The sequence below is a fragment of the Triticum dicoccoides genome, chromosome 7B (assembly GCF_002162155.2).
Source record: "Triticum dicoccoides isolate Atlit2015 ecotype Zavitan chromosome 7B, WEW_v2.0, whole genome shotgun sequence".
Classification (NCBI taxonomy): domain Eukaryota; kingdom Viridiplantae; phylum Streptophyta; class Magnoliopsida; order Poales; family Poaceae; genus Triticum; species Triticum dicoccoides.
Window position 1 is genome coordinate 480,064,560 of NC_041393.1, and position 9,646 is coordinate 480,074,205.

The 9,646-nt window shown below is 39.2% G+C and overlaps 1 protein-coding gene across 1 annotated transcript; it reads right to left on the reverse strand.

The window, feature by feature from the left end:
- Positions 1 to 629: 629 nt before the first annotated feature.
- LOC119338317 (probable gamma-aminobutyrate transaminase 4) lies at positions 630 to 7,854 on the reverse strand. The gene is made up of 18 exons (XM_037610610.1): positions 7,754 to 7,854; positions 7,569 to 7,656; positions 6,248 to 6,320; positions 5,268 to 5,365; positions 4,987 to 5,079; positions 4,119 to 4,192; positions 3,836 to 3,874; positions 3,630 to 3,718; positions 3,481 to 3,557; positions 3,341 to 3,415; positions 3,069 to 3,116; positions 2,879 to 2,962; positions 2,707 to 2,794; positions 2,545 to 2,623; positions 2,364 to 2,457; positions 2,155 to 2,233; positions 1,039 to 1,154; positions 630 to 926 (listed from the first exon to the last, which is right to left on the reverse strand). Exons 1-18 carry the CDS (start codon positions 7,837 to 7,839, stop codon positions 852 to 854), a joined length of 1,455 nt encoding a protein of 484 aa, XP_037466507.1. The 5' UTR covers positions 7,840 to 7,854; the 3' UTR covers positions 630 to 851.
- Between the last annotated feature and the right edge of the window lie 1,792 nt (positions 7,855 to 9,646).

Genomic DNA, 9,646 nt, shown 5'->3' on the forward strand with positions numbered 1-9,646 from the left:
CTGAGGACGAGGCAGTGACGACAACGACCTCGAGGCGCAGCGGTGCGGTGTCGGACGGCGAGGTTCGCAGGCGACCGATGGGAAGGTGTCGAGGAAGGCGAGGCAGACGACGTCGAGTAGCACGAGGCGGCGTCGAGATCGAGTGGGGGCGGCGTCGGGCTCGATCAAGATGGGATCGGGAGAGAGAGACCAGGGGAGAGATGGGGAAGTGGGCCAGCCTAGCCGACCGACTGGATGGCTAGCTGGGCCACGAGGCCCACTAGGGGGGAGGGTTGGCCTTTCCTCTTTTTTATGTATATATATAAAAAACTTTTCTGTTTTCTTTATTTTAAAGCAGATAAACATTTTATAAAAAAAGTTGTCTCCTCACAAATATTATTCAAAGATTAAATTCAAGAACTTGAACATTTTAGTTTTCATGTTTGGCGAATTAGAATTTTTGACTTTAAAATTGAGTTTGAAAATGAACAGTGATTTGGATCAAGTGAGGATTAGCATCAATAATGTGATGACATGGCACCATTAGTAGGGGTTTACTGTAGCTTAATTATCTGGGCGTCACACATAAGTGCTCCCTGCAAACTTATTTTTCAAGAGGCCAAAGATAAAATCTGTAAATGGATAGTCCACACATTTTCCATATATATTCTTGAGATAATCAAAATATACATTCTTTCATGAAAAAAAATACAATTTGCGCTCTTTTAGAAAGATAATAGCCTTCTTTTGGCCCAATACGATAAATATCTTAACAAATTATTTAAAAACTCAACACCAAGGGATTTATTCCATGCACAAACCAATATCATCGCCGCAACCTTGCCACCATTATTATGCATTGCATATGCTAACTACTCCTTCTTGGCTTTACACTCCGCTACTCTTTCCTCTGTGACCTTTAGGGCTTCTCCATATATGCTCACCAGCTGAAAACCAGTTTCATTATTATGAGTAACGACATATCAATTATGCTTTCATCAATGATCATAAAATAAATACACATAGGCCGAGTTTCATTATTGTGAATTTTATTCTTACTTTATCAATTTCTTCAAGGGTTATTATCAGTGGTGGGGACATCGCTATCAAGTTCCCAAGAACCTTAACCACCATACCACGTTTCTTACACTCCGCCCCAAATGTTTCACCTATGCCTGAAAAATGGCAAACAGAATCATTGGAACTTACTATGTGCGGATGTACAGTAATAGGCCGAGTTAATGATGCATGTTCAGATGAACAAAAGGCTTTTACTTGCCCTACAAATATAGGGGCCGAATCTCATGTTGGAAATATAAACAACAATATAATACGTTGTTCCATTCCGCAGACCACCATCAATATGCTATTGACATATATCTGATGTGGAGACGTGTGCACATCACAAGATAATTGTACATGGAAGGAACATATAAATCATATGAATTCACAAATTTATAAATCCTTTAATCACAACCCCTGAAATTTAAAAACAAAATGAGACTTGTGTGACATGAACGAACAAAAGTGCACTAGTATTTTGTGTAGCACCCAAGTGAATCAAAATCACCCAAACATAATTCTCGGTTGGTCACACTAACATAGGTCACTATATTCGGGATTTACCTCCTTTCCATGGAAAATTAAAGGAAACTTGATGAGTTACCCTGGGTTCAAATTTTACTCTCCCAAAAAAATGGCTTGCTTTTTGTCCAAGAACATGGTTAGGCTTTACTCCCTCCTTTTAGCATTACAAAGCCAACACACATTTTGACATTTATATTCACCATCAATTAAACCAATAATATATAAGTTGTTGGGCATAAAAAATCCTTCAATTGGAAACATTTTTCAAATGCGAATTCAATATATATTTTATATGGCATATAGTTATTGATTATTACGCAAGTTGATGATCAATGTTGGCCTCAAAATGCCTGTGATCCTTGTAAACACAAATGATGTAGTACTAACTTGGCATCTTAGCCTACTAACACAAGTCTTCAATTTAAATAGTTGGCATGTATTTATAAGCTAAAGCTTTGGTGAAATACACATAACATATTTTCTACCCTAAGGACACACGTTCTTAGTTATCATCGTGCTAAAACCCACATGACATTTGAGAAAAGGCGATACATGGCTAAATATGAGCATGTAGCTACTAGTACTTACCCCACTCAAAAGGGAATAAATCATATGGTGATTTGTTGTCAGTGAACTCTGTTGCTATCAGCAATCCTACACCACGCGTCTGCATACAAGAGCGCATAGATAAGCCACGTTGTTACATGTTTAATAAGGTAGGTAATTTGTGCATGATGTATGGGAGTATTAGGTGTAACTTGGAAATGTTTGAAAAATATGAACATGTAGATGAATACCTCCCCAATAATTGGACTTTTGGCTGCAAAGGCCTTGATCCCCTCCTGGAATCTTTGTGCAACATGTGCTACATGACCAGGAATATCTCTTTCCCTAGCACCAACAATTTTGCAAAACATTCATTAGAAAAAAGGTCCCTATAGTGGCTACATATGTTTTGAGAACAAAAAGGGAGTGTACCGATAAATTTTTAATGCTTCTAAAGCCACAACACATGAAACAGGATGTCCAGAGTATGTAAATCCATGAGCAAATGTACCTGTGATAAAAGGCAATAGCTCAACATGTCTTCATTTCTCAAAACTATATACAGATAAAATGATTACTTCATATAAAACTTACCAAGCTTATTGCTATGAGAATAAATTACATCTGATATTTCCCGGCTAACAAGTATTGCTCCAATGGGGGCATATGCAGAAGAAAGAGCCTATCACAACGAATTGACAATAATCATCTTGTATCAGATCACAAATATTCAGTGGTACTGGTAGCTTGGTACCAGAGAACTCACCTTTGCCAAGGAAACAAGATCTGGTTTGATGTCATACAAATCAGATCCAAACATAGCCCCCAACCTTCCAAATCCTGTAATGACCTGGAATGGATAGTGGTAAGTTTAATACTTCCCCCCCAAAAAAAGAATAGTATTGTTTCTTCAACACCCTATGCCTCACTTGTTGAGATATAAAACATCAACATACCTCATCAACTATGAAAAGGATGTCATGCTTCTTAACAACTTCTTGAATCTGTTGACAAACAACCGAACAACACATAATGAACATGCATAATGCAATTTTGATGTCTAATGAATAGTAAAACAACACTAATGTTAGCAACTCTCTGAGCAACTATAATTTTTTTCCACATATGGATAATCTTAGTTTGATATTTCAAGGTGACATTAAGTAAAAGAATTTATATGGATTTCTACATGGAAAATACAACTTTGTCTTAGAACATGCAGAAGTACCTTCTCAAAATATGTTTTTGGAGGCAGGATGACACCACCAGCACCAATCACAGGTTCAGCAATGAAGGCAGCAATCTAAGGGGAAAATAGATATGATTAGCAAAGTGTGATATCAGTTATAAGATTTGAGAGAGCTCTACCGTGTCTGGTCCTTCTTTGAGGATAAGATTCTCTAAATTATTGGCAAGTCTAGTTGCAAATTCTTCTTCCGTCTCACCTGTCACCCACAAAAATCAATTCATCAGAAAAGTGCACTAGGTTAATCATAGATCAAAGTTTTGAGGAGTACCAGGGAGGTGAAAACGCCAGTAGTGAGGGCAGTCTGTGTGTAGAACAAAATTTCCTGGCAGATCAAAGTCTTGGTGCAACGTAGGAAGACTAAAATGGATAAGGAATCAACAAAAAAGATCCAATATGAGCTAATGATTTGAATAGTAAATTTCTTGCTTGGATATATTTTATTCCATTGTTCTTTTTCAAAAGAACAATACCCACCCAGATAGACTAGCTGATATGTATGTTGTCCCATGATACCTGCAATAAACATTAAACATATTAAAAGCGATTTCTTACAATAACATCACAAGTGTATCGATATGACCGTGTTGGATGCATTTCTTTGAGCTCTATGAAGATTGCTATTTATAGAGGATCAATTAATAGAAATAACCATGGATATGTAACATCACGGAAGCAAGTGGGAAAAACATAAATTAGAATAAAGCAAAGCTAGATTTTGGTGTGAGGAACACAAGTTGATAAACAATATGTATCTTACGATTGTGATCGTGCAATGATTTTCTTCTTCTTTGGCCTCCCCAATGCATTGTTATAATACCATACTAGCTTGACCTACAAAAGAATTGAATAAAAAAATGAAACTAGCGTTATGAGAGCAACAAATCAGGGGAATGAACACAATATAATGTTCATAAGATCTGTATTTATTACGTCTCTTCCATGCAAAACATGTAAGCAAAGGACATGAACATAATGTGTAGGAAAGAAACTAGATATGTAGTGACATTCTAGGAAAAGTACAACCAATAAACCAATTAGTAATGTACTAAATAGATGTAATATAGTAAATGGATGGAAATAGATACTATCCTAATATTTTATAATGTCCAATCCGTTGCTAGTTTGAGAAATATAAAGATACTATACTAATGCAGAGCATGATGTTTGAACTATATGCAAGTAACATGTAAACCTTACAAATTACAATCTTCCCTATCTACTGGAATGTTACAATATTTCATGAAACATACAAAACTTGTGAGTGATTGGCATTAAACTTATGTATACAGATATCTGTAAGATATATACATGTGGTAAGCCTTTTAGAAGTGAATCATGCCATCAGTAATATAATGTGCAAACCAATGTGTGGTTCTACAAGCCAATGATCACATATGTTACTTTTGGGTGAATTTTTTGCACATATCATCTTCATTTTCAATTATCATTTTAGCCTTAATCATTTCTACCATATCTCTCAACAATTCCCCTTTTTTTGTGTGCACAAATTCAATTTCGCACCTCGAAGTTTCAGACTGTAACTCAGACATTCTGGTATCTCTTTTAACTGATATAATTTTTCCTTGTGTAAACTGCAGGATCGGTTGGTACTTTAACAATATTACCTGAGAGTCATTTGCTTCCGAACCACTGCAGGTAAAGAACACTTTCCCCATTTGCCTGGCAGTGAAAATGCTAATAAGTTCGTTCGCAAGATCCTGCAAGTAGCAGCAAGGCTCCAATCATCAGTGTTTACAAACTTCCTTGATGTGTACAGCAGAACTAAGTTAGCCACCACTTGTTCCATATTTCATTAAGTTAGCCACCACCTGTTCCATATTTCATTGATGTTTCTGTAAGAACAAAATGAAATGAACCACCGATTGATAAAATGCTGAAAATTTACCAAAGAGGGTCTTGTTGTATGATTATAAAAGGAGTGGTAGAAAGGCAGCTTGTTCAATTGCTCTGTTGCAGCTTTGACTAATCGAGGCTCACTACCACCTGTAAAATAGAATCAAGTGGTATATAAAACAAGCCTAGTTTGCAGCCCATTATTCATTACCCTCTCCGTTGGAATATGGAAGGCATACAAGCCTACCTTTGACAACTAGTTCAATAATATTCTTCATTGTATTGCATAATTTAGTCCACTTTATTCATTTTGAAAATAATATTTTCTAAGACCGTGGCTCATACTTAGAACAAATAATTATGTAGAATTTAGCAGTTAAAGTTAAACACTGAAAAAACATGGCTGCATATACTATAAACTCGATGCACTTGATGCATGCCATCCGACAATTTCCTTTTGCTAATGCCATATAAGCTTGAAAAATAGATAAAATGAGAAAACTAACTACAAAATGGAAACCGGGGTTAAAGCAAGTTGTTAAGCTAAAGAATGGCAGTACAACAAATATTCAACCAAAGAGTTCAATCGTATAAGGATGTTCTTCCTATCACAGAAGCCAAACTCTAGGACGTATCCAATATTAACTAACTAGCTAGCATGCCAATCTTGTCAGAGAGGCACAACGTCAACATCCGCAAGTTACAAATATCTTTATGCTGGATCTGCATATATAACTTTTAATCCATCCAAACTAACTTAATGAATCAATTAGGAAATTCTCTTACTTTTTTGCGCAAGAGAATAGATATTTTCTTCCCATCCCCATACGCACACTTCCTCCCCTTGTCTCCCCTCTCCACCATCAGGCCAAACTCAAAGACTAGCCTAATGGGTGAGGACGACCCCACATTATATGTTCTGCTCCCCATCATCAGTTTTTGATGTGGGACTAAACCAAACTAAAAATTCATTGGTGCACTTGTTGTTCGTCAAAGAATTATAAATGCACATCCAAAAGCATGCACATATACCTAAAGCTGTAGACAATAATCCTGCAAGGGCATCCAGATACTTGTTTCCGTTGGCATCATAAATATAACAGCCCTGCATATATACGTAGCTTAATAAGAATACTTGCTACTACCTCTATTCAGAGCCAAAGGACATCCTAGTACATCTTATGTCAGCCTTCTTTCAGTTAAATGATTTACTAATAAAAAAACCGGTTACTCAAGGGAAAACAGTATCATTAGATTTGGGATGCAAAACAAGTTCAAAATTATAATTCTGTAAATTAATACTGACATATTCATACAATACTAGAAACCCTCCCTCACCATTACAGTTTTATCCTAACAAAAAGAATCCCTTCGGGTTAGATAAAAACAACGGGTAATAAAATACCTCTGCCTTGCCTTTATACAAACTTGCAAGGATTATGTGCCACACCCAGAGTCCAACTACTATCTACTAAAGGTAAACTAAAGGTAAACTGCACGCGGAATCCCCCCACCCCATCGGTTTCCTCCAATTGTTATACCGGCATACCACCTTTTCATTTTGAGCAATCCCGCCATTTAACTTTGTTGCCAGTGGATGATAATAACAGTATGTTGCTCTTTCTGGAGTTACATCGAGAAACAATCTTAATGTACTAGTTGCACAACTAAAAGGCGCCAACTCTATTCCTACTGGCACATTTACTAAAAAATATTATGTATAAAGATATACTTCCATAATATTGTGTTATTCGGTGGAAAAAAGATATTAGTTGTCACTTATGCTTGTGCGAGAAGAGAATCGGTGTAGAAACATTTGTGTTTTTGTTTTAATGCACGTGGAACATCTATGTATGAAGAAAGTTTATATTATCGCTCTTTTATTTCTTTGTCATCATTCATCAATATTTAGTTATGCTCGATGTTCATGTCCACTACCTTTTTGAACATCACAACATCTATCTGGTTGCAACACACGAGCACCTTACTAGTAATGTTAATAGTATAACCAAGCTTATTTTATAGCAGCACCCAAACCAAACACCACTCTCTTCTCCATAAGCACAACAGTGCCATGCATCGTCCATCTATTTCCCCTACCGACTTTTCCCTTGAAGGTTTATTAGGAAACCATTTACCTAAGGTGTTCCTAGTGAATTTACCATATGATTTCTTTTTGAGGATTTATGGTATTCACATAAAAAGGAAATGTTTAAAGTTGCTGGTTGAAAACAATGTCTGTATATATATCTAAAGCATCATCCCTTATCCTCAAAAAATAAAGTAAAACATCATCCGTTTAGACGTTCCAAGAGAAATAAACCAAAGCAATGCCATATGTGCGCATATAGACCTCAGATCTCTCGATAATCAATGTCGGCGAGATTGCGGTCTGCCATCCGGCTGTGAACGGTGCCAGCATGGCATGCTCCTTATCAACCCTAGTGAGAACAAAATAAGTAAATCATTAGAAACCTGTAAATAATGTAGATCATGCATGCATAACGGCTACACCTTTAACCATATTTCTTATCATACCCATGTTGTTGAACAGAGTCTGACCGTTCGGAAGCCACCTGATCGGCCGAGGCATCTGACTGGAGTAGGCCACGAGGAGTCTCCATCTTCCCCAAGATGAATGTTGGATCTCGCAAGAGTACTTGGAGTAACACATGAGGGGACGCTCACCTATATATAGTGTAGCAACAGACTTGCTAGTTGGCGAGCGCAGCCTGCCAGCAATTTCGTCAAACGTCGCGACGTAGATAGTCTCTGTCTGGTATCTACGCCCACGGCACCGCGGCCTTATCCTTGACCAGCTTAACCGCGATCAAGCCGTTACGTGCACGTGATTAACACTGCTGGCCGCCGCCGCTTGACGTCTTCCGATCTTGCTGTTCCGCTCCACATCTTCCAGATTGACGGGGAGAAAATTCTACGGTCCTGTTTGTTTCATAAGTCTTAGGACTTTTTTAAGTCCCAACTTATAAATCATAAGTCCCTATCTGTTTGTTTACAAGGATTTATAAGTCCCGAGTCCCTACCTGTTTGTTTACGGGGACTTATAAGTCCATGTTGCACCGCTGCAACGAGGCTCAGGAGAGGGCCTATCCGGCGATTGGAGGCACCGCTGCAACGAACCGAGGCAGAACGAACCGAGGCGGGACGACGACGGGGCAGCGAACCGAGGCAGAACGAACCAAGGCGGGGCGACGACGGGGTGAGAGGCGGGGCGGTGACGGGGCAGCGACGGGGCGAGAGGCGGGGCGGCGGCGGCGATTGGACCGAGAGGCAGGCGGCGTGCGGGGAACGAGACTGGAGCGACGCGGGGTAGGTCCGGCCCGGGATAAGTCCCAATAAGCTCCTCCCTGAGAGTCTTATTTGATAAGTTCCAAATCACCACAATAAGTCCCAATAAGTCCCTTGTGTTTGGTTTAGGTGGGACTTATAGGGACTTTTTTAAGTCCGTAAACCAATAAGTCCCTGGAAACAAACACCCTCTAAGGCCACCGCTACGGCAAATGACGCCGCTCCCAAGTACCACTTACCAGTTACAAATGCACACCATGTTTAGTATTTCATCCATAAAGAAATATAAGAGCGTTTAGATCACTACTTTACGCTTTTATATTTCTTTATAGAGAAAGTATTAGATTAATGTCGACTAGTCGAGTTTACGCAACCGACTACGTCCACATCATCATCAACTAATGATGATGTACCTCCATATCTTGTCTCGGTCGCGCTTCCCCACTTTAGTTTGCCTTCTTCGAATGCAAGCCCAACGATAGTTTCTAAGCGGCGTCTTTCTCTTTAATGATTCTCCAAACTAACTCATCATCGATGAAGGAGTGCACAACCACATACCCCATATGTACAACATGCTACGTCCATTGCATTGGAAAACTTGTGTAAAACACTAAGAAAATCTTGCAAATTGATTAAGTAATATTTGTCCGTGGTGTAATTTCCTAAATTCATTTTTGGATAGTACAACATCATGTCTGGCATGTCGATTCAGTCAAAATGGACATATGTTTTGCCTAATTCGTAGTTCGAGCGGAGACGATATGAAGTAAAGGAATTGTGAGTTTGATGACTTGATGATATTAGTGATGATATAGTCCCATGCAAGTTTTCCCTGCAGGATTGAATTGCTCATTTTGTCCCATAAGAGCAACTCCAATAGGGCGACCTATTTTGTTCGCCTGCGTTCGTTTGGGTCGGCGCGGACAAAAGTCGAGGCCCAACGCGCCGACCCAACCCAAATCGCGCCCGTGCCGACGCATTTGCGGCCAAAATGCGGCGGCGCGGACGCGTCGCGTGTCTCCTCGGTGTGCGCCGCAGTCCCACTTGGCGGCCACCAAACTACCGCCCGTTGTCTAATTTATGACGACCACCGACAGCGGGCCCACTAGTCAGCCAGTGGAA

What these genes read in the sequence shown, in the direction of transcription:
- LOC119338317 (XM_037610610.1), bottom strand. Translation starts at nt 7,839, where the DNA reads ATGGAGACTCCTCGTGGCCTACTCCAGTCAGATGCCTCGGCCGATCAG. An exon ending in GACTCTGTTCAACAACATGG is followed by an intron (nt 7,657 to 7,753) that starts GTATGATAAGAA and finishes TGTTCTCACTAG; the next exon opens with GGTTGATAAGGAGCATGCCA. An exon ending in TCCTTTTCATAGTTGATGAG is followed by an intron (nt 2,963 to 3,068) that starts GTATGTTGATGT and finishes TATCCATTCCAG; the next exon opens with GTCATTACAGGATTTGGAAG.